The following is a 25,348-nucleotide window of genomic DNA, read 5'->3' as shown; positions in this document are numbered from 1 at the left end:
TTTAGATTAGATAAAAGGAAGAAATTCTTCACTGTGAGGGTGGTGAGGCACTGGAACAGGTTGCTTAGAGAAGTTGCGGATGTCCCATTCCTGGAACTGTTCAAGGCCAGGCTGGATGGGGCTTTCAGCAACCTGATCTAGTTGAAGATGTCCCTGCCCACGGCAGGGGGTTCGAACTAGATGATCTTTAAGCTCACTTGTGACCCAAACCATTCTATGATTCTATGAGGTGGGTTTCCTTTTAGGATGTAGCCTGTGATTTTGGTGTACATAAGCTTGTTCTTTGCCCTGTATATATGTTGAATACGTATAGATGCCGGTTTGTATTTATTGAGATGTTAAGAGATGTATTGCAATCAAGAAAAACTTAACTGGGTACTGTTGGAATGGAGTAAATATTCTTGCTCCTCAGAACGCACTGGCTACACGAAGCACGCGCTTGCAGGGCCCAAGTGGAGCGGTGTAACTCAAAACCTGCCCTTCGCTTTCCTCGGCGCTCACGGGGACGGGCAGACGCTGCAGGGACGAGCAGGCTTGGCGATCCTGTGCCATCTGTAAACTCACCCACTTCACAGTCAACGCAGTATTTGAGGACGGCAGAGTACACATGCAATTAAGTGTATTCACAAGCAAATAGCGGAGGGGCTAAAAGCAAATGATGCCACGTTTTCTTTTCCAATGTTTAACATATTTTAGGAAGAATGTCTGTGTTGAAATCGTTCTGTGTCATTCTGTTTCCCTCAGATAGCAAGCACCAGCTCGGTGGAATCGATGCCAGGAACAGATGGTGCTGGTGCATTTGGAGGGGTACGTAATTTGAAGCTAGTACTTTCGGTGGAGCAAGGCGGGGGGGTAATGTTTCTTTTGCAGCAGGAAGAAAAAAAATCAGAGATACTTCGGTATATCAGTTTATATTCTGCTGGCTGTTGCTGCAGCTGTCCTGTCCTTAACTTCCTGGCTAAGTTACACCCACAGCTACTTGCAGTTTGCTCCATCAGTGAGTTTAAATCCTCCTAGTTACGGGGAACCTAGGCTGGAGGGAAGTTGATTGTTACATTTGTAGTGTTGGGAGAGGTTTATTACGGTGGTTTTTTGTTTGTTTTTAAATTCTGAGAGGGAGTTACACTGAATGCTTGTGCGGAGGAAGGCAAAGAGAGACAAGGCAACCTGGATGGTTAATGCTGTCATATTGTGTAACTCAGGATTTCATCTCCAGAACCAAATTTTGATTAGCGCTTCTTTCATAGTGTGCTTTTCATGTTTCTGCCAATACAGAGGCGATAATAGTACTTCCATACATCTCTGGCCTGACTGGCTGCTGCAAAAGCAAAATACACTTTTAAAGGTAGTTTTCATTTTGCTCTGTACAACGTCTGTGGCTGCTGCTGAGTCAAGCCAGAGGTTTTGAGTCCTTAATAAGGTCTATTTTTTAGCATTCTTATCTCTCCCTTATAAAACGTCTTCTGAGAATAACAGATTTTCAGGAAATGCCTTAGGGTCAGCTGACTTTACCAAAAAAAGCCCCAACAAGAAGAAACAACAACAACAACAAAAAAACCCTATCTGCTGAGACATATTATAGTGTATTATGTATTAACATGACCTTTTTAATAGCAAAGGAGCCACTTGGAAGGCTCTTCCAGACCTCTGGCCAAGCTTGTAACCTAGTGGTAGACTTCACAGACTATCAATGAAAAGCTGTTCCACAAGCCAGCAACCTGACCTATACAAACAGGAGCTTATTAAAAATAAGTGTTTGTAATTATTGTACTCCTTGCTGTTTATTGTTTGTTTACATATTTTCCCTAAGCAATTTTTTATTTATTTCTAGTCAGTTTTGCGATTAGCGCCCCTGTTCCTTGTCTTACAGATGCTATAGTGAGCCAGCTGTTGGTCTTAAGTTTCTTAGGGAAATGTAAATTTTAGTTGTAATTAAATAAAAAAATATTTAGATCTTTTTAGTTGATTATAAGTAGTTATGTCAGTGATTTGCATAGTATATCTTGAAATATTAAGTAATTTTCCTTAAGTTGTGTATGTAAAAAAAATTTAATTCCTGAGATAGAAATAAAAATGGAGTTGATCAAAAGGACAAAGGTAAAAATATCCAAAATTGTGTAGTATCGATTCTGGGATCTCATTCTGCTGTATTGTAGCAAATGGGTAACATCAGCATGAGCAATGAATTCAGATGTTATTTGCAGCTTTAGAAAACAATTAATTTTTAATGACGACATCCCTTTAGAAACATCTCAGTGAGTACATGAGCAAGTACTCTCTGTGCTTAACAGCTTCCACATGCAAACCACTTGGTGGTAGTGGTGGTCAGCAAACTAATCTCTTTCCCGTGGTTCCGCTGAGTCTCCTGAACAGTCTGCTCAGGTTTTCTTCAGTGTTGCATGTCAGCACGACCAGACAGTGAAAACCTAATGCAGAAGGTTTATCTGCTGTTGAACAACATTGTGCACTGCTAGTGCGGTTTATATAGTTTATGCTTCAATCTTCTGCATGCACAAGGAAGGTACAAGCCAGTGGAAGATTGTCTGACATATAACTTTGCATGTATGACATCGGCATATAGAGAAACAAACTAAATCATTTTGCTGCATTACAAAGTGCAAAATATACTATATAATTTAAATTAATTTCTCACATATATTCAACGTTTCCAGAAGCACCTACTGATGTTCTGCCCCATTGCGGGTGTTTCCAATTGTGTAATTTGTAAATGGAAAATACACAGCTGTATAAGCATAATGAGAAGAAAAAGATTTGAAACCCCTTTGCTGCTCATGCATCTGCCCATATGAGAGTCTCGTCGGAGTGTGTATATATTGCGTGTGCAGCGTTGAGGCTTAATTCCTTAATTCCTACCTACTGGTCCAGACAGAACGAAATATATAGCAAGTAATAACAGAACAATAGTCTCCTGAGCCCACTGGTTTTCTTGCAGTTCCTACCAGCTCTTCAGTGTTTCTTCCCTGCTTTTCAGAAGCAAAGGGAGACTCCAGTGGTTCACTAATGATGTGATGTCTGCTTTCCTAAGCAGGCCAGCCACAGGCGGCCTTCACCTTGCAGTCACTTAGCTCTAGGCATGAGCTGTACCTCTCGCTGGGGTATAAGATTTAAGATTTCTATAAGATTTAGCGTTAAATGCAGCTGTGGAGTAAAAACAAATTCGTGGTCAAAACAGCCCAGTCTGAACGAAGTTACTGCAGATCCCAGCTCTGAACAGATTTTATGCAAGTGTTTTTTCCCGTCAAGACTCACCAGCTTCAAAACAGAGCTGGGTACACCAAGAAAGATGAGAAATATGACAATTATTCAAGTGCATTACTACCAACATATTCCAGTTAAAGATAGGGCAGCTTTGCATTAGCTTCCCTCTTAACATACATCAACAGTAAATAGCGTAGCTTGTGTAATAAAGGACATAGTTGCAAAGTGACTGTTAAATTTACCTTTGATGAACAAGGTTTGTGAATTACAATGCACGTCCTTGTTTTCTACAAAAACCTGTGTGTTCAGATAGTGTATAGTTAAAAAGTACGTGGCAAGGTCAACTTCCTGAGCTGTCGCTGGGTGGGGTGGGGGGACTGCCCATGCAGCAAAGTCTCATAGTTTTCACAGGGATGGAAAGCAAAGGGTTTCTTAATTCTTTCCCACTGTCAGCAGTAAAATAATGCAATATTGAATAAGTCTTTCTTCTATAATTGCTCATTGGAATTTGCCAAGTCGTAAAGAAAATACATTTTCATTTTTATTATCTTTTCTACAGCTGCAACAGTGATGTTTCAAACTCTTGTGTTCTCACTGTATTCTCATAATGTTGAGAAATATTATGAAACATTGCTGGTATTCATCAAACACTTAAAGACCTCTTTGTACAGGGCCTTTTTTGATTAGTGTAGTTAGTATTAAATGCTTATTGTAAGCTACAGTGCGAGTTAAAATATAACGGTCTGAAATAAATATAATGTTCTAAAATAAAAACTCATGCGTAACTGTCATAACAAATCTTGCCCAATGTAACGCCCTTTCTGCTTTCTTTCCTTTGTTAATATGCCACTTGTGTATTTCTGATTCAGACTGTTTCACATTGAGGAGGAAGTCGAATAGAAGATCCAGGAGAGGAAGTATTCAACTTGAGTCTTATCTGTGTTACATAAACATGCATGTGGATGATGATGGATATTCCTGTTGAAGTATAAATCAAATTACCCGATTTCCACATGAAGCAATCCATTCAATTCATGTTAGAGGAACTTCAGGATTTTTCCTATGCAGGCACTTTTAAGTATCGATTGAAAAAACTGGTTTTGTTTAGCATTCATCAAGATTATCTTCCAGTCACAGCTTACAAGGCTAAATGGTGCCTTCATTTATGCTCTTGCTGTTCCAGTAACACCAGTGAAATTGTTGTTAGCATAAGAATCAAAAGGCTTGTTACTTCGCTATATGCGAAGTTTAACTATTAAGAAGATAAAAAATAAGGTTGACCAGTGGGGAATCCATCTCTAGCCAGTGGAAGGTAAAATCAGTCTTCTAAAAAATTAAATAGCATTACCATAAAAATGAAAGTGAGAAACAGCTGACTTTAGCCAATACATGTGATACATGTAAAAAAAGTTACTCTGTAGATTGCTGCTGATCAGTAAAAGCTTTTCAAATCGCCTTAATAATAAGCCTTACTTGGAGGGGTCTAGTAGAGTCTGAAAGGAACGTTTTTGCCAGTGATTCATCCAAGGCATTGTTCGGTTGCTGTAATCCAATGTCATACTGGTTACATCTGGTTCTTCACAAGAAAAGTGAAATACTGCACTCTCCTTATGTGTGGGGAAGGACTTGGATTCAGCAAGGCATTCTGTTTTGCTGAGCAGTTAATATGTATGGGTATGAGGGTGTAGTGATTTTCCTGAATGAACAAATCTGTATGACTGTGCTTCACCAAGCCAAATTGCAGAACATCCTATGTACTTGTATACAGTTTGAAACATTGCTGTTGCAGCTATAGAAAAGATAATAAAAATGAAAAGATCCAATCCAATTAAAAGTAATTAGTTGTGGTTTTGTTGTGTAACGCCATTACAAGCTAGGGTGGTTTCAATAACTGCTGAAAGACAATGTGATTTCCACTGTAACCAGGGAATGGCAGGGCAGAGACTCAAGGAGGCTGCAAGATGGGAGAGTGGTGTCAGCTTATAATTTTTTTTTTTTTTAATTGGCTTGAAAACTTGTATTAGTGACTTCTGCAGGTTAGTTGTAACCACTAAGGTGAGACCTTAGGGCGAATGGCAGAATTCCCTAGCGCTGGTGATCCATGGGCAGCCTCTGTTAATTGTAACTGCTGCTGCCTTTCCTCCCCCCCCACATGCACACATCCTTGTGTTAAATAAAGTCTTTGAGGAAGGGGAAATTTGTTGAGACAATTGTTGTCTCTCAAGTGGACTTAACTTGTGACTTAGTATGCACATGTGGTTTAAAGGGAAGCGTGTGTGTCAAGGAGTCCAGAATCTTTGTAGCCTACAAAAGGCCTGATCTTCACCTGTGTGGTTTTCAGAAAGAACATAAAATACCACTGTTCCTTTGATTTAGAGGAAATGTTTCTCCTTCTAGTAGTTTGTTAAATGATTGTGTCACGCAAATGAAAATTAAGAGTTATCAAACCTCTTCTCATGAAAGAGCTGTGCCAAAGGAGCCATGCTTTGGGCTGGAATCTCCATGCAGATGGCTGCCTGGTTGAGGGTGCCCCAGGCTTACCCCCAGGGAGCTGCTGTTCCCTTGCATATAGCTATCCTGACTAGGAAGGTGGAATAGTATTTATTTATTTAAAAGAGAAAACAAAACAGGGAGTCTACTTGAAGTTCTGTGTGAAGCTGTATTTTTGTTGAACTGCCCCTTGCCCTTGCATATAGCTATCCTGACTAGGAAGGTGGAATAGTATTTATTAATTTAAAAGAGAAAACAAAACAGGGAGTCTACTTCAAGTTCTGTGTGAAGCTGAATGTTATTGTTGAAATGCCCCTTGTAATGTTAATGCTCTTCAGTTTATCAGAAAATGGTACCATTGGGTTTAATTATACCAAGTGACTTTATGTACCTTCTTAGGTGCTTAGCTTAAACAGCTAAACTTGCTCGGCTCTCTAGACAGCTGATAGAAAGTGTCTTCTGCCAAGAGACGTTGATAGCAAGTCCCTGGTGTAGGTGTCCTTGTCTTCCTAAAGAGCTTTGTTTCATCATGGGGTGGGAGGGAGCCTAAGGAAACTCTTACATTAAGCATTTGAAATTCGGTGATGCAGAAATCCACTGCCAGCACTGTTCACTTCTTCAGTCAAGCCATTTTTCCCAAAAGCTTCACATTTCCTCCCCACGAACAGAAGAGTTTACAGCGCACTCACAGAGTCAATGACATTTACCCTCACCAAGCCATGCTGCAGCGGGGAGGAAGAGGTGGGTGCTGGAAGGAAGGCTCTTGTTGACAAGCCCACATTGCCAGTTCCTCTGTACAGACTGTGAGATGAGGTCGCTCCGTTGGCTGGAAGGGCAGAAACGGGCAGAGAGGGACTTGAAGAATTGGCTCTAGCAATCTGCGATCACATAATGCCACACCAGAAACACCCGATGGCTGAGCCAGCCATCCAGCCGCAGGCCATTGGCAGAGTTGATGTGAATTCTCGTCTAAAATGGTGTGAAACCCAAAGAGGATCTTTATCAGTAGGAGAACTCTACGAATTGTTTTGTGATTTTTTTTTTTTAATTTATTTATTTAAAAATCACATAATTTTACTTTTCATTTCAGAGTGATTCCTGTAGGAAGTCTTCCAAATCCAAGCGAGACAAGGAGAAACAGGCTTGCAAGAGCTGCAGCGAAAGCTTTAACTCCATCACTAAAAGGCGGCACCACTGCAAGCAGTGTGGGGCAGTAAGTATCAGAATGCACTGAGCTTTTTAGTTTGTTCTGCAGAGACCATTGAAGAGAATTTTTTTATTTTTTCAGTGCAGGAACTAAAAAAAGTTCTGGTTCATGGCAGGTCATTGACAGAGCAGATCTTTCCACTTGTTTTTCCCCCTGGGAACCAGGGGAAAAAAGAGCAAAACTCTGGTGCAAGGGACCTAGTCTGTGCTGTTTTAAAGGCAAATAAAGCACTTCAGTGGATAAAAAGAAGGTGGTGCCTTCCCTGGAGATGAGCATATATCTGGGGAGGGGGTTTGTCCACTATGTTTTGTTTGCAGAAACTGGATGGCCTTCTGACAGCCCTACTTCACGCAGCATCTCTTTCTAGGATGAACAGAATGTACAATATTAAAGATGGATGGGTTCTTCTTTCCCTGCAGCAGAGTTGTCACGACTTGCTTGCGCCAAAGTGGTTTCCTCCTGCTTGAAAAGTCAAAAAAAATCAGTCCTAGAGATTCAAGGCCAGGTTACTGCAGGCACTTAGCCACCCTTCCTCACTGCCGTTCACTGACAGCTTAATTCTCAGGTTTTTTTCTGCAAATCACAACCACAGCCAAGATGAGATTGATTTCTGTAATATGACTTGAAACCTGCCTTCTGTGACTTGAGTTTCATGGTTCAGTGTTCCTAATGTAACTAGTACAGAATAATGTTATTTAAATACCATTATTCATTTGAAGTGGAGATAAATTTTCAGCTGAAGGGAGACCTAAATGTATAGTTAAGATGTTTAAAGAAACCTCAGTCTCAGCGATTGAAATAAAATTACTGTGGAGGAGACACTTTTGCACCGGAGTTGGGATTGTCAGCCTTCCGGGTTTGTTTTTATTAATAATTACTAAAATCATGAAGTACATTTGTGGAGGTTTAAAATGTTCCATTGCAAAGCTCAATATTATTAAAGAAATTAGATAATAGCTTTCTCCCATGGAAGAGCGATAACAAGAATTGCATTATTAATAATTTATTGTTAAACAGTTGTTGGTTATGCGCTGTTGTGTGATATGGCAGTAGCATCCAAATTAAAGAAGTTAATTCGTCTCAAGGAAAGACTATCATGTTTCTAAAAATGCTAGCTTGCTTTTGTTTATGTAACTTGGCAGAATGGTGCTTCGTTTAACACTTGCTGAATTAAGGCAGTTACCTTCATACAATAATTAATGTCTTGCAGTGAAGCATATAATAACCAATACTTGTACCTGAAGGCCATTTGGGCTGTATTATTGTACAGGACATTCAGAATGGATTCAAATCCGGCTGACTGCCTCTGCTGCACCCCGGGGCACAGTTTCTCTCCCTGCAGCAGCTGTGCAACAGCAAGTGGTAGAGGCAGATTTTAAGCATGAAAAATCAGGTTCCAGAGCTGCAGATTCATCACTCCTCACAAGCGCTGGTTTCATGGGACTGATGCGTCATTGTGTGCTCTTGGCAGCTGAGGAAAGGAATCAAAAGTGTTAATTTGGCATCAGACGAATAGTTTTTAATGGGCAATACATTGGACTATGTTCTTAAAATGGCCAGTGATTTTTGGATTCCTCAGTTCTATCAGGCTGAACTGCCTAACTGATGCGGAAGCATCAGCCACCTTTACTCTGACAGTCAGTCCCTTCCTAGACCATTTTATGGTTGGCATTAAAAAGCTCTAGTTGCTTTTACAGCCTAAGCCCTTTTGACTCATAAAGGCGTATAAGAAAAGAAAAGCAAACTTGGATGATGTTAATGTTTTCTTTAATTAGGTGTATTGATACACAGCATGTGATGACAAAACTGTTCATTCTTAATGGAGGTAAATCAAGTAAATATTATATATTGCTTACTCTGTCTTATGCTTACATTAGTTTTCCAGATTTTACTTTAATAACGACCATTCTGCAAGTCACTTTGCTTGGAGAAGGGATTTAAGGATGACTAGTAAAGCACCATTTTTCTCATATAGGTGATCTGTGCAAAATGTTCCGAGTTCAAACCACTTGCAGATAACAGCCGTCATAATCGAGTGTGTAAAGAGTGTTTTCTGCAGTTACCAGTAAGCCCGTGCAGCCCTGCAGTGGAAGCAGTTGGAGAACAAAAGAAAAGACTAGCTGCAGAGGTACAGTATTTAGCTAAGAAATTTTTGGTGTGCTGGCTTCCCTTGTGAATATCTTTTTGTTTGTTTGTTTTTGGGTTTTTTTTTTAATGTATTTATTTAAAATAAATAAAATTGTTTGGTTACCTTTTTTCCCCCACCATGGTATTTGACCTCTGGCCTATAACTTGTATTGAATGTCCGTGCAGCCCGAATGCTGTTTGTAAATGGCAAGCGTTCATTGTAGGGTGTTGATCATACAGTGATGCACACGGGTTTTGCAGCTAAGCTTCAGCTTTCAAAGTAACAAAAAAGAGGAGAAACTTCTGACTTTTTATTACGGTGCATTTCCAATCCTAAGTTGTGCACAATAACTATTGCCAAAACTTGGCAAAATAAGATTTGTTTTTTCACTTTTAACTTTATATAGAAGATAGTTTTGCACTTCTTATTTCACAACCTGTCAAAATACCATTGAAACAAATTTTTTCTTAGTTGATTGTGCAAAAGCACAGCACCCATGACTATCAGGATTCACCGAAACTTTCTCAAACCCGCTCTAATGCAGACTTTTCTCCGCGATGTGACTTCTGCAAATTATACTGTATAAACTACTGCTTCACAATTGCCACAGATGTCACCAAGCTTTATACCATGATAGCAGCACGTCCTACCCTTATTTTTTACAAGAACGAGAAACATATTGGCAAACTGATTTGTTTTATCCTCACCTACAACAACTGAACCTTCTCTTACCAATGCTTTTTTTAGACTATGGGCAGAGCTGTGAGTACCATTACATGCCACGCTTTTCATGGGCCACCCTGAAGAAAAAAAGGTTTTATTTATTTTATGTATGAAATACAGCCAGAAGTCACTGCGTGTGTAAAAGAGGACTCATGTCAATTGAACGTGGACCCACAGGGATGCATCTCCTGAGGGTACATCAGATTCTTGAAAGAGCCACTGAAACACTGAGAACTTAACTTCATCGCAGATCATCCTTCCCCCGCTATGCTGTTATACGCTGTCATCCTGCTTTGAGCACTGCGTGGAAAACTGGGGAACAGTTGCAGCCTATACTGAAAAACGTCTTACCTTGAAGAACATCTTTCTGGAAGGCACCCCTCTGAGCCATCAGACTGCCTTACAGCCTTGTCACACTCATCAGAACCAAGCTACACGGAAAAGAGCTAGACATGAGCAAGAAATGTAAACCTGCCCGTGCATATCCAGAGCTCCTGTAATAAATGCATCCTCAGATAGTCTTCTTAGACCCTGCCCTGCTCTCCTCTGCTTCCCAGCATGTCATATTTCTTTCCAGGCTACTAAATGTACCTACACAGGTAAAATTACGCTCGCACAACGTGCCAGCGTGAACTCTGCTGCTCAGGTGCTTTGTCAGCTTTGTACCCAGGCATGTCCAGAATCTCAGAAATACAAAGTGGGGTACAGTTACAAATGCACGTTGCCCTTTCCTGAACTACCACGTCTGCAGAACGCAGAGAAGATTCTGGATCCAGAGCTTGCTACCGTCAAAACTTTCAGATATATGCTACAGCTATGCCTACGGATGATGAGCACTTAATATGCATCAGTATAGTCTGTGGTATCTCATGATAAACTTTCTAGCCCTGTTTCAGCAGAGCTGTTTGCCAGTAAAGTGAAAACCTACACCTACTCAGCTGAGAGCTCTGTTAATCTGAAAAGCCAAAAAGCAAACCAGTGAAATGTGACCTATGGCTTTACTTCAGAAAGCAGATTACAGTGGAAAGCTGTAAAAACCCAAGGAAAAGAGTCATTTTTCCCTCATATGCTCTAGCCTTGTGCTAAATCTTCAAAGGATCAGGTAAAATGCAAGAAAGTAGGTGTATAAAAAAGAAAGATCAGAGCTGGTCTTTTTTTTTCCCCTCCTATTTACACTGAACTTACTTAACAAGCTTAATAGAAGCTGAGGAGATTGCTTCTTTACAAATGTTATTAGCAGATGCCAGAAATCCCCAGGAGACTTCTGTGCAAAGTCTAATGTGAACAGGAATTTTGTTTTTCTCTGCTTTCTCTCAAAAGGCAAAACTGTCTGTCAGGGGTTTTTTTTTTGCCCCAGTCCTCTCTGATTTGTCTCACATCTCTCTGCATCTATGCACAAGACTGTCTGTTAATACACCTTTTTCATTAATTTGAAATCATCTCCCAGCCTACTTTACTAAACAAGAAACTAGCTGCTTCATCTTAATTGCCATTCTCACTTTACGTGGTGGAGGTGGAGTTTAACTTCACATCCGCTAGAAGCAGTAGTTCAGCATCTGCCTCTGTTACATGGAATTGTGCTATTTCTGGATGGTATATTAAAAATAATTAAACTTCTGTTTGGTTTTGGGCTATCCAGCGTTTGCCCTACAGTATTATTTGAGTCTGGACAACTGAAATGAAGTATATTTTATACTTAATTCTAAATATTTTGCCCACATACGCATCAATGGAAACAGCTGGCTTTTTTCTTCTTTTTTTTCCCTTCATCCAGAAGCAAAGCATCTTAGCAGCTGAAAACAGCCTCTTCAGCAGCTACCTCCAGTTCCTTGAAAAAGGGAAGACTTGGTACAAAATGTGGGTGACCATCCCCAAGACTGAACCTCTTGTTCTGTATCTGCAAGGAAGTAGCCAGGTAAAATGACATTCATGTGAGGGATAACTCACAGCCAAAAAAAAAAAAGCATAAGTTAAAATATGTCAAGCTGAGAAATAGGTCAAAGGATTTGGCTTGGTTTCAACAACAAAAATGATCTTGGTATTCTGAATATAGCACAAAGCCTCAGAGATTTCAGATTTCCTTGTTATCTGTAGTTACTGCTGATACGGTTGTGAGCAAATGTTTAAGCTCATCGCTTTTCTTTTCCATTTTTTAAGAAAAAAGGACAAAACAAGGATAATTTGGTTATGTTTTGGGTTTTTTAGGGGTTTCAGACAGGTGTATTCAAAGGTTTTATTACCCTGTCATTAGGGAAGGCACTTCCCTGTGAAATGTATAGAGCTGTGAAGCAGTCTGAATATTGCAATTGCTGGTTCAAGCTTTTCTTTTTTTTTTTTTTAAACCTAGTTCTGGGTTGAGAGGGTGGAGGAATTTGTGGAAATGTAGATATTCCTCAGCCAGAAAAATGGACCGTGTTTGGTAACGCTCCTTGTCATAGCATCATATGATTTTGTCTTTACTTGAAATAATTACTGTGGTAAGCATTTTTTTAAAGTGTGCTGTTGAAGCTAACTAGCGTTTGTGTGTGATGAAAGTCAAGTGATAGAAATATCTATATCCAAGATAGAATATCTGAAATAGAAATATCAGTCATGCATCCTTAGTGCTGAAGATAAAGAATGACAATTCTGAAATGAGATCCCCTTTATCCAATTTTGTATTCGGTGTTTGACATGTTTATATACAGCTTTGTTTTATCTCCTGGGTAGGATGGGAGAAGAAGTGGGTACGAATTCAGGCTGCCATCACCCTGCTGTGATTGCAGTGATATGAGGGTTTGCTTTAGTAGCGTTAGTTTGTACGACTGTGGCTAGGAACAGTCTGGGAAACAAGTATTACCCATGATTTTGTAAAGCTATTCAAGGTAAAGCTTACCCCAAAGCAAATGTTCAACGAGAAGTACATGTTGTCCTTAGAAGTGTGTTCGTTTTGCTGCTTGTCAGCAGGAGCACCTCTGGTTTTAAACAAGTGTGGGTAATATTTTAAGCGTAGTGCTTGAGAGACTGAAAGCTTGAATTTGGAGCTCCAGGCACAGCCCACTTGGCTTTGTCTAGGATTCAAACCCCACACTGGGTAAGCTTCCAACTCGTCCCGCGGGCAGCGAGCTGCCTGGCTTCCCTCCTAGTCAACAGGGGATGCATGACTGAAATTACAAGTTGAAAAAGCAAGCGGCCTCAAACAAAGCACAAAAACGAATGCAACAAACTCAATCTTCAGATCTATCTGGAGCCAGGGTCTGGGGAAAGGAAAAAAGCTTTAAAAAGCAAAGCAGAGGAATGGCTTTGCTTGAAACTTTTCGGCTGATGTGAACTGTGCCTCAGCAAAGGACCAGTGGAAACCCTGTATCCCATACAAACCAACCCAGAGTGTGTCACGCAGGCAGGCTTGAGGAAGGAGAGTGGGAATAGAGGGAGAGAGGTCTAAATTCTTTGGCCTTCCTCACCCAGGATTATAGTATCAAAGAATCATTACAAGGTAGAAAACACCTTTAAGATCATCAAGTCCAACCATGAACCCAAAACCACCGTGCCCACTAAACCATGTCCCGAAGTGCCACATCCACACGTTTTTTGAACACTTCCAGTGATGGTGACTCCACCACCTCCCTGGGCAGCCTGTGCCAATGCTTGACACCCCGTTTGGTGAAGAAATTTTTCCTAACATCCAATCTAAACCTCCCCTGGTGCAACTTGAAGCCATTTCCTCTCGTCCTATCACTTGTTACTTGGGAGAAGAGACCAACACCCACCTCGCCACAACCCCCTTTCAGGTAGTTGTAGAGAGCGATAAGGTCTCCTCTCAGCCTCCTCTTCTCCAGACTGAACACCCCCAGTTCCCTCAGCCGCTCCTCATAAGACTTGTGCGCCAGACCCCCCCCCAGCTCCATTGCCCTTCTCTGGACACGCTCCAGCACCTCAACGTCCTTCTTGTAGTGAGGGGCCCAAAACTGAACACAGTATTCAAGGTGCAGCCTCACCAGTGCCGAGTCCAGGGGCACGATCCCTGCCCTGCTCCTGCTGGCCACACTATTCCTGATCCAGGCCAGGACGCTGTTGGCCTTCTTGGCCACCTGGGCACACTGCCGGCTCATGTTCAGCCCGACCAGCACCCCCAGATTTTTTAGTATGTAGAAAATACTAAAAGTCACAGTAGAAAATACTAATATTCTTGACTGTTCCATCTCTTCACAAGCAATTACAACAAGAACACAATATGGTCACAAGTGGATGAGAAATTAGGAACGGCCTGTGACAAAGTTTTGTTCAGACTGCAGCATCTGTGAAAAGTGCATCTTGCAGTACTGCTTATCTTCTGCCAAAAATGACATGGTATGACCTAGAAAGAGAAATCCGCCTAATGCCCAGTGGATTGTCTCAGGACCGCACAATTAATAACCCAGGGGACATTGATCAGCTGTATTTAGTGCACAGCAGAATGATGCTTGATTCTCCAGGCCTGCTCCTGACAGTCGTGTAAAGCCAGGGTTGGAAGCTGGAGGAGCTTCTGTGCTTCAGATGCTATGTTCTTTGATCCATGTCCTGCCAAATTTGATCGTGAGCCTCTGTTGACATTATTAGTAAGATCCTATTTTTAGGGGAAAAGGGTGCCTTTGACACTGATTGTCGATTTTATGACAGTTAAATTTAGTGGTTAGTGTCCTCGACTACTTCAGGTGCGAGATAAATCTCCCAGTAAAGCAGCGGGAAAGCAGAGGACAAGGCTGATCTATTTTACATTCAATAACCAGGCCAGGATTTACTGTCAGGAATCACCAATTACAGTCTGAGACTATAAACAACAAAAATTAGTCCCTTCTTCAAGGGCCTACCACTCCCACTCGTATACTTTCTTCAATTTGCACCCAACTGAAGAAAAAAAATAACAAAGCAAATCCCATTCCTTGATATTAACCCAACATTCTTATTAGTTCTGGTTTACATACCGTTCACTAGACTTCTGAAAAAAATCTCTTTCAGAGCTTCTTTCCTGGTGGCTGAGTGTCTGGAATCAGTCGGGAACCACTCACATGCTTGAATGTTATTTTCCCAGGTGTTGTTTTGTTTTGTACAACCACCTTGATGCATCTCACAAACCTCTTTAGGCCTGCAAAGAAGCATTTCAGTGCCTTAAAAAAAAAAGGTACCTTTTGGGAATAATATTGCCAACAATGTTATTAAAGGTCTTGAAACACAGACCAAGTGAAGCATGACTGTAGGAGTTTGAAAGTTAGGGGATTATTTTTAAAAAGGACAGAAGGGATAGCTGCCTCTTGGGAAGAAGGAGTAAACCAAGCTGAATCTGGAGCTTCTGATACAGTAAGATCCCTGACAGCTTTCATCCCCCGCACCCCCGGCCCTCACACCAAAGAAGGGATGCCAGTGGAAATGGAAATACAACTTGCAGGCCTTAAAGTAGCAAGAAAACTGCTCTTTTGCTTTAGATCCTTGTTCCAGGAGAATGCATTAATCCCCTGAGTGTTCATGGTTTAAGTCTTGCATAAGGCTTTATGCATGAGGATAAAATTCACAGCTTATGTAGGTATGGAAATCATACCAATTTTATCTGTCCTCAAACAGACAGCATTTGTGCAGCTGTTTGTCATGTTTACCTGAGTGGAATTATACGAGTTTGCTTACAAGCAAAGACCACCTCAGCCTTAAGGATCAGTGGTTTTATGGAAATTGCTCTGTCTTTCCAAGAGCTCCACCTGAAGCTTCTGCCCCTGTTGGCCTTGTAAAATGCTTAACTACCTCCAGAGCTCTGGCGTGAGCTACACCTGATTGAGCAATGCTGAATTAAGGAGTCCCGGCTAGCTAGAGAAGTAATGAATTTTGGAAAAATACGGAGGGTAAATGTAGTATAGCGAGAGCTAGTGTATGTAATGATGATCAAGTTTGATCCAAGAGAAAATTTTGCTTTATAAATTCTGAAGAAAAATCTTTTATTCTTCATGTAAACGTGATTTACTCCTGGAAAATAAGGGAGTAGCTGAGCTGGGCTCAGGGTTTGAGAGAAGTATTTTTGTGGCTTGTCCGTTGACCCTGTTTAGGTGAAGCTTTAACAGGCCCTGCACGAAACTCTGCCTGTCCTTTTTCACAGTCCTGCAGAGCTTTGCATCTTGGCACGCCATCGCGTCACAGGAGTGACAAACCCAACGGTTTGTGCAGGGTTGGGATTAGATCGTAAGTGGGTAGAGAGTGGAGTTTGGATAGAAAAACAGGGATTTTCTAAGCCTACTCAAAAGCAGTAGGGGAAGATGATAGGGGTCCATCAGTGAGTAACTGTTGTTCTGTATATTTGTGTGGGAGAGCTTATATGCTGCGAAGAGTTGTGCAGTGGGAGAGGGATGTCTGTGTGGAGGCGTGCATGAAATAGAACTACCTGTATAGTAGAATTGAGCTATCCATTCCCAAGTCTTAAACCCTGGGTGTTGTAATGGCGGTAATACAGCAATAAATAAATGCTGCTGTAATTACCTAGATAAATAACACATTAGTATTATGCTGCTTAGAGTCAGGATGAGTGCACAATGCTTGTGATTACTGACAGAATTACGCATCCTGTAGAAATTCGTCTATCACTCACTATCTCAGGAGAATGGTTGCAATCGACCCTAAAGCAAAGCTCTTCTCAGCACTGGGTAGTTTGGTTTGATGAAATTCTGACATCATGCAACCCTAGTATGTTGCACACAGAAATATTTTTTTTAAAAAAACAATTCAACCAGCAAAATCTAGTAGGCTCTTAAAAATGGCATATGACATTTATCTCGCTGTAGTGCCTGTAAATCCTACTTACATGCTTGGTGTAGGGCCCAAATTCTTCCTGGGTGCAGAACAGCCCCTGGATCTGTTGGACTCCAGGTAGGAGGGGAACGGCTCTGTGGCAGAGGAAATCCAGAGGTGCTTGTGGTCCCGCAGAGGGATCTGGTTTGGGTGTGTGGTATGACTCGAGGCTGAGTGCTTCACCTTTTATCTGTCAGTAGTGCAGCTTTTCAGAGATAATTTAAATCCCTTCCTTTTGGATCAGGCAGGTACAGAGAAAGTGGCAAAGGCATCATGTTAAGAAAAGGGAGGAAGCAAGACCAAAGGCAGTCTGCTTAATTTGCCTGTGTCTGCATATGTTGGGTAGGTGTAACAGGTACAATTCAAACATCGATTTGCTTTTACGCTGCACTTTTTGGCTACAAGCAATATCATTTTTCATTGTCATGGGCAACCTCCAATTTTACATGTGACAAGTCTTAGTGTCTATTCTTCTAAAACAAGGTCAGTGAAGCAGGCATGGTTGAGCTTGCATGTGCTGTTGTGCTTTTTGTGTTCATCTGTCCCATATTTGCTTGCTTTAGCACCACCACGTATCCAGGTGTAGAGCTACTCTCTACATGCAGTTCAGACTTCTGCATGAGCAAGACCTCCCTGTTACACAGATGCAGCTGTGGTGCCAGGATCTAGAAAGTGTATGCTGCTTTTAACTGAATGACTTGCACTCAAATAGAAACTGAATTCTTTAGCGTTTGACCCAAAGTTGATGTAAATCTCCTTGAATAGTGCTTGGTCTTTAAGCAGGTGGACTCTGGCATTTTTGCATAACAACAACAAGTAGTAGATTAATAAATCAGGAAACCTGTATTGATTTAATAAAATGTGTAGACACATTTTTGACTGTGTATTTTTTTCCCCTTTAGTTAATGTATGTGTCTGCATTGATGTGAGCAGTTCTGAAACTTGAATTGCTTTAGTCTAAATGTTAGGAAAGCAGAGTTTTATTGCTCTTGTTCTCAGAGCTGCGCTCCCCTTCCAGATTTACTAAGTCATCTGCATTCAGTATGGGGTGACAAACAAATGACTGCCACCTCTTTGTGGGGATGCGCTGTCCACTTTGGTACGAGGCATTGAACTTGCATAGGCTGCAAGTACCTGCTACGAGAGGGGATGGCTTCTTACAGACGATGCTTGATGCCGGTGTAGTTTAGACTTCAGTTTGGGGACCCACCTTTGAACATGTTTTGCTGGCATCAGTTGAAACAATTTGCTCAGTCATGGCACGTCCTGCCTTGCCAGTACGCCTTTCCTGAGAGCTTAGTAGAGGAGTTGGTTGATGCTCAAGATGTGACTGCTAGAGAGGTGTATCGCTTCTCAGATCTGGGAGTTAATCCGGCCTTTAAAGGATGTTCAAGAATCTGAGCTTTAACTTCCTTGACATCTCTGAAAGGCATCATAAATAACCCAAGACCCTCTGAGAAGATTCACCAATTGGTTTAAAACCCGAAATTCTCTTTTATTTCAAAGTCTTTTCCAGATAGTTGCCTTTGTGTCTCTCAGTGTCCAGCTCTGCTTATTTGTCTCCTTTAAGCCAATCTTACAAATGTCCCATGAGGTTCAAAAGGCACTACGCTGAACTATTCTCAGCTGGATCTGATTGCCTGTACCTAAGGCAAAGGGGTTTTTTCTAAAAGACAACATGCATAAGTTATGTGAAATTACATGAAAGTCCCCAGCCATGCCACTTCTGGATCTATATTCTTACTGTGAAAGGAAGTCTGTTAAATAAGAAGAACAAAGCACCGATAAGTCATTGCTTTTTATTGTTTTAAGCAGTCGATATCGCCTCTTCTCTATTTTCTAAGCTACAATACTGAACGAGGAGCTGAATGCACGCGTCCACCGGAACTGCGGTCATGTGCTTCTTTAAGTGTGCGCGTGCGTGTTCGCTCCGCAGGCAGGGATGGCGGCTGTGGCTCTGGCACGGGGGCTCGTCAGCTGGCAGCACACACCGAGACAACACCGAGAGTCGTGGTGCAGCTGCCTAGCCTGAGCGCCTGACCGCGTCTGGGGTGTAGGGTAGTGCGTCTCCAGTTACATCTTACTACTTCAAAGTGAGTTTTAAACTGTTTGAAACGGCTGTCTCTTTAATCTCATTAAGAGGAAATCTTTCCTCCTCATGCGGTATACCCCCATTCTTCCCATTTCAAATACCATTTGTGGCTGAATTTTTACATTTGTTCGTTCTTCTTTAGGATGGACGGAGCCCACGTCCTATTCCTCTGCCTGGATATGAAGTCAGTTTACCAGGTTCTGGTGAGAAGTTTGAAGTAAAGCATGTTTTTAAGCTTTGCCAGTCCCAGCAAACTCTATATTTCGGTGCAGAAGATGAAGAACTGCAGATGAAATGGATGGAAATTCTCACCAAAGCAGCCAAAGGGGAAACTGAAGATACAGCCGAAGGGTTCGGCAACCCATAGAGCAAGTTCCGTTTAGTTTCTTTCCTACATGCTATAAACCATCACTTGAATTTGGTATTCATGGCACTTTGGAATCTGTATGGCTTTATATTTTCATGTGTCTGCATAGGAAATTCAGTGGTTTCTCTCCTTTTATTGTACATTTCTCACGTACAGTAGTTACCTGGCATATATTATGTTAAAGGCAAAGGTAGTTGTAGTTGTTGGTGGTGTCAATGCTGGTTTTAAAACAAAAGACAAGGAGAAAAGCATTAATTTTAACAAAGGTAATGGAAAACCATCGGTCTCTTGTTTTCCTAAATGTATATTTTCCAGTCCTTTTGATTGCTGTTCAGTGCAGGATGTGTATAGTCTGTGATTAGTTCTATAAATGCTGCCTTTTAAGTTAAATGTTGTAAAGGCTTGTGCTGGCCACTGACATTCCGTTCTCTGTCCTTTCCCTCCTGGTAAAAGGTCTTTGTGAAGTGTGAGCAATGTACTGAATATTTTCCCTTTGCTGAAACTATGTCTCTGCTATTTTGAGATGACCTGTTCACAAGACAAATACTGTAGAAGGGACTTCTGAAAATGACTGCAAACTGTGCAGAAAAGAACATTAAGAAGCCTCATTGATTTTAAGCATTTATAATATTGTTTTGTTTTCTTTTGAAACCAGTACCTTCCTTCCTTCTATTTGAACCCATTTTGATGTAAGTGAACAAATGTTTTATACTGCAAACTGGGTTATGATCAATAAACAAGAACATTTTTAGTACACACAGTACAAAAAGGACTTTTTTGTTGTATTGGTTAATTTAAAAGTGACCTAGGATTTATTTATATAATTTGTAAATAATGTTTCATAAATATTTTAAGAACTTTTGAAAGATCACGGCTAATTAACAGGACTTAGTGCATAGCATAAGAGATACTTGTATGAACTGAATTTGTAATTTAATTTTCCTGTTCACCTGTATTTGTCTTATTTTCAAACTTAAGTGCTTATCTATTTAAATAAAAATTCATGTAGCTAACTCCTGAGCCAGCTCTCCAAGGCACAGCAAGCTTTAGGTCAACTTTTAATATAGATTAAAAAAAAAAACACAAAAACACAAAAAAACAAACAAACAAACAAACAAAACCCCCAAAAAAGCATGTCTGTTCCCAGTGGTAGTAAGCATGTAGTACTGATAAAAATGAAATAAAATCTGTCACAGTACTGTATTTTTTAAATGGTTTGATTTAACTTTCGTTTCCTCTTCAGCCTTCTACATTTTCTGATGTTGGTAGAAAGAAAGAGCTACTCCATACAGCCAGAGTTTGTTAGGATTGTTGAAAATTAGTGATCTGCATCAGTGAGTATTTTTCTTACCTACAGAAAAGAATTTGGTTTTTTCCTTGCTCGGGGTTTGGTTTTGGTTTTTTAGATTGGTGTAATAAATCATATACCTGAAGTCCATGATGCTAAAAATCAGAAGCTATGTATTTAATTAGCTACTGGTAAAATTTCATGAGACTTGCATCTTCCCCTCTCCTCCCTACCCTCACCCCTAAACAGTTAGCATGAAAAAGGTTTCTTGCAGAGCAATTTTTATCATGTAAAAGAATTCATTAAAAGGAATTCTTTTCAGTGTGTGTTATTTCCTCCCCCAAGCTTCCCTGAAAATGTAATGATGTAGAAGGCTTGCCTTGAAAATTTACTCATTTTGTAATATTTCTGGGTTTGGGTTGGGTTTTTTTTTTAAGTTTTTCCTATATTACTCCCCTTGCCTGGTTCTTTTTCTTTGTTACAAAGAGAGAAATCGGAAGGGATGAATGGTAAACCAAAACAAAATTAATGCATCTTAATACATCTCTCATTTTCTATTTTTATTAATCAAGAAAAATCTTTAGCACACGTTCTTTGCAGTTTTTCTTCATTTTGTTCTTTTTGTATAAATATGTCAAAATATACATCTAATCGTTTTGTATTCCTCAGTTCACCTTCTTTAAAAAAAAAATTATAAAAAATATTTGTAGTGAACCTGGAATGATAACGCACGATGGCATCCATGGGCATTTGTGTCACGGTTCTCATGCAGCAACTTCATTCCCAGCACATCTTTCCACTTCCAGGGGACATGGCGAGGAACCTGCCTGGGGAATCTCTGCTTTATGACTAAGCCCCAAACCATCAAGAGCTTTTATAGTTTAAAACCAGCACCTTAAACCTTGGCTGGAAAACTAATACAAGTCCCTCGCAGATCCCAGAGTTCTGCTCTTGTTCAATATAGCCTGAAAATGCTCAGCCTAGAGCCTAAAATGAAAGAGCTCGTGGTGTTGCAGGTGGGGATCTCATTCCCTCAGTCATGGTCAGCAATGAGACTGCTGTCCAAATCAGTCGTACTTGTCCAACAGACAGTATCATCTTCTCGCAAAGCCTGGTTGAGCTGAAGGAACAGTCTGGAGCAGTTGGAGCTGCTTTGTATTGCAGTGAGCTAACTCTCATCCTTTTTGAGGTGTTATTCAGGCTTTGGATTATTCTTTCCTGTTCTTGGGATACATGTTTGTCATTTACATAAATGAATTCAGCGATATGAAAGTTGAGAACATGATCCTAGGAGATTAATATTTCAAAGCATCTGAATGCACATCTTTTAAGAATACAGGGAATAATCACTTCAGACTTCCTTGAATCCTGGTTAGTTCGTGTATCCTGCCAAATCAAGGAAATAATCTGCTTTTTAAAAAAAAAAAAAAAAAATTATGAACACAAAGGAGGGCCTAAGATGGTGGCAATCTAATGTAGTTCACATGATGATAAACAGGCGTGTCAAAATTGCAGTCAGCTAAGCCAAGCAGGAGTCCCTGAGCTTCCAAAATCTTCATTCTCCCCATTTGGTTTTATAGCAGCGCACTCAAAGTCTAAACCTCAGTCAGTCCCTGGCTGGTAAATTGATGGGGCTTGGGAGTTCTCTGGGGAAAGCATCAGTAAATGCTTCCTCTCATGCAGCGCTCTTCCCTGGGCACACGCGTTTGATCACTGTCAGAGTCGGGGTGCTGGTTATATGAAGCTGTAGTCAGCCTCATTCGTATTTGCAGTTGATGAAACTAGAATATTTTATTTAAATGACCTGTTGAATGAAGAGTTGCAACCGAGAAACTCACGATATTGGTCGGTGGGATGGGTGAGATAGATAGATAGTGATCAGTCTTCCGTGTTGGAAAGCAAAAGATCCTGCAGATACGGATGCATATGCTTAACTTAGCGGAATATCTCCATTGCTGTCTATAGAACAACCTATGCAGCGTTGGGATAAGAAACAATTCAAATAAACTTTACAGGCATTTGGCTATAAAGAGCTAGCTTCTTAGTTTTAACCTTTACTTTTTGTATTGTCATTTCTGTCTGTAATATTTTACAGATCTATTAGGTGTGTACTTAATCCACAAATAATTGCATATGCAAAAGAGGGGAAATTTTACTGTGTTTTGGCTGTTGTATTCATCTAGAACAGATGACTGCAGTGCAGAAAACTCCTAACAGTTTCTCTGATCATTGCATGTTTTTTTTGTTGAGTTTGCATAGTTTTTGAAAATAACATGTCAGTGCTGACACAAACACATTCTTCATTAACCCAGAGCTGTATCTGGCATATTTGTCTTTGAGAGCCACATGAAATATAAGGAAAGGTTTCTTATGTCTGTGAAGTCTTGCTGCTCCAGTCGTCCTTCCAGTAAGCCAATTACAGGAATGGCTCAGTCGCATAACCGAGTAGCTCCGAGGAGGACGATACAAATGTCAAGATTTATTTTGAATGGTTTAGGAAAGGTGAAGGAGATCTCTTGCTTCTTGTACAGGACACTGGATTTCCAGCATTTTGTCTGCTAATGGAAAAGAACTTATGTCAAATGATGAAGCTAAAAGTGTTATTTTATTCTGAAAGAACTATGTTATATTGTTTTCAGCTCTGAAATTAATAGAGTATCTTTCTTCACTTATTTGGTTTAATCAAGTCATCAGTTTAACAGACATTTTTCAAGGCACAAAGTGACCTCCAAAGCATGAAGAGATCAATATTACCTTTTAGTAGGTCTTACTCATACGGAAGGCAGCAATGCTTGTTTCCTGTCCTTTGGGCTGATGTAACAAAGGAGTAGGGGTTGTCTTGCCATTCTGCATCCTGGCATAGCTTCCCAGAAACAGCTGCCCAGCAATACTGAAACTATAGATTAAAGTTGGTGGTTAACCTATCTGGCAGCCACTTTACTTCCCTCATTGTCTTTCACCAGCAGCATGGAACATTTAGCGGCTAAATATAAATGACTGCATATCCTGTAAACAAGCACCTTCCCGTTTTACGTACCTACCATTTCTCTTTTTCTGTTCTTCAATCCATACGGGGCATGGCAAGGTTTTTCGTTTGGCTTGCACTTTTGTCTGGGTTTTCACTTGGCTGGGCACTCTGCAGGCCCAGGGAAGCTTGACGGAGTAGAGTGATTGCATTTTGCTGTAAAATGAAATAGTGATAAAACAGGCTTGTCAGAAAGCAGTTGCTGGCTGTCCTCGCAGGTACTGTGTCATCTATGATCACAAGAGATTTAGACTAGAGGGTGAATTCTTTCTGGAGTCTCTGAAATAAAGTTTTGGGGAGCTATAACCAGCTTATGTGGATGACGTGCTCAAATGCAGCAAAATAAACTTAGCCTTCTCAGAATTGCTGCTAGTAGCATCAACAGTGTAAAAGACTGTTGCTTAGACATGTCTTATCAAAGTGGTGCAAAATTCAAAGAACAAATCCTCACCTGGAATAAAATGTACTAACTTCACTGATGTATTTAAATGAACCTAGGATCTGGCCTGCAATGTTGATTTGTTTTTCACTGACGGTAGATTTCAAAGAAGCCTTCCCTCTCTCAGTGTTTTTGCCCCCCCACGCGCTCTGTGCTCTCCCACCCCAAAGAAAGCTTATTTAAAAGCTAGTTTCAGCGCAGCGCGTGCATGCGGTGTGCACTGACCGATGATGAGTCATGTTCAGCTTGATAAGGGAATGAATGGAAATCCCACCAATTTAAAGAGGCTCCGTGTTCCTGTGTCTGGACTACGCATGCTGTGGTGGAAAGCTCTAATTCCCGAGTTCTAAAATCTGTTTGTCAGGTGGACGTGTTTTCCGTGCAAATGTGGAATAACTTCTCTATGTTTCAGGAAGATGCTCTGCAGACAGGGGAGTTTCTTAGTTCCCTAGTCAGATCAAAGAGATTCCCTATGGTCTGTAGCTGGTGTATTTAAGTCTGAAAAGGAATAATCAGTTATCCCAGCATTTCAGAATGGGGAAGAATCTATCAAGACTTTTACACTGTGTTATAAAAATTAGCATTCTTCTCTATAAGGTCTTGTGCCATAGTGGTCTGTAACTGGCAAGAAGAGGTTAAACTGGAAAACAAAATGTTGTCCCACTTCTAGTGCTGAAGAAGATGCTTTCAAATTCCAAGCTGAAGGTGGCAATGTTTGGTGTGAAACTGGTGACAGCAAGTACCAGCTGACTTCTGAATTGGATAAGAATAATTAAACAACTGTGTATTGGCCTGGTGCATGCATTATTAATTTCCTTATCCACATTGGGCAGCACATTTTTGCTTTGATAAAAGGCTTAGTATTGACTCAGATTATACTGAAGCTCTAAAGGGATCTCAGGAAGTTTTAATTTTCAACACTGAAGTTGCCTGTGGTTTTAAGTTACAGTAGTCTGGGTGCTTTGGGCAAATCTGGAAGCATTGGGTTGTTTCCACAGGCAGCCATGGATAGCAAGGTGCCTTAGGAACTCACAGTGCCATCACGCTGCTCATGGGGTGGACAGTCCACGATTTTTTTCACAAGGAAAATTGTACATTGGGTTTTTAGAAGTCTTTTTTAATTAAAATAAATGCTGTTGAAACCACATCATGGGGAAAGGGAATAACTCAGCAACAGAATTAAAATAGGAAACCCTTTGTACTGAAAAGAATGTGAAAGGGAAATAAACTCACTCTGTGTGTCGTACAACTCTTAGAGCTAGGTGGGACTTCAGGGGTGCTGTTTCAACAGCGGGGGAAGAGGGAGTAATAATGTACTAGTTTTGGAAGTAAAATTGTGTCTCAGAGAAGAGAGAAAATCTGAAGCCTATTCCTTAGGCTGTGCCAGAGACACCCATTGCTAGAATAATGACTGTCCAATTCACCTGGGAAGAGCTAGACCTATTTCCAGAACTTGGGTGCCTGGGGGGGGTATGGATCACGCATCAATTCAATGAGGAAATCCCTTTTTGAAAATCAAGCTCCAGATCCCTCTGTTAGCCAGTGCCAGGAAGCATCCAATTCTTGGAGTTGGGTGACAAAAGG

At 40.7% G+C, this 25,348-nt stretch overlaps 1 protein-coding gene across 1 annotated transcript; it reads left to right on the top strand.

The window, feature by feature from the left end:
* Positions 1–750: 750 nt before the first annotated feature.
* LOC104622340 (FYVE, RhoGEF and PH domain-containing protein 3-like) lies at positions 751–19,771 on the top strand. Its single transcript, XM_010289083.1, has 5 exons — positions 751–807; positions 6,800–6,922; positions 8,892–9,044; positions 11,542–11,682; positions 18,788–19,771. The coding sequence occupies exons 1-5, from the start codon at positions 772–774 to the stop codon at positions 19,010–19,012; spliced, it is 678 nt and encodes a 225-aa protein (XP_010287385.1). The 5' UTR covers positions 751–771; the 3' UTR covers positions 19,013–19,771.
* Positions 19,772–25,348: the final 5,577 nt, after the last annotated feature.

Source organism: Phaethon lepturus, unplaced genomic scaffold (genome assembly GCF_000687285.1).
Source record: "Phaethon lepturus isolate BGI_N335 unplaced genomic scaffold, ASM68728v1 scaffold17686, whole genome shotgun sequence".
NCBI lineage: Eukaryota > Metazoa > Chordata > Aves > Phaethontiformes > Phaethontidae > Phaethon > Phaethon lepturus.
The sequence above is the reverse complement of the archived record's forward strand: the minus strand, read 5'-3'. Positions and strand labels throughout refer to the sequence as shown.

Coding starts and splice junctions, on each gene's coding strand:
- LOC104622340 (XM_010289083.1), top strand. CDS start 772: ATGCCAGGAACAGATGGTGCTGGTGCATTTGGAGGG. Junction 6,923..8,891: donor ACTGCAAGCAGTGTGGGGCA/GTAAGTATCAGA, acceptor TTTCTCATATAG/GTGATCTGTGCAAAATGTTC. Junction 11,683..18,787: donor ATCTGCAAGGAAGTAGCCAG/GTAAAATGACAT, acceptor GTTCTTCTTTAG/GATGGACGGAGCCCACGTCC.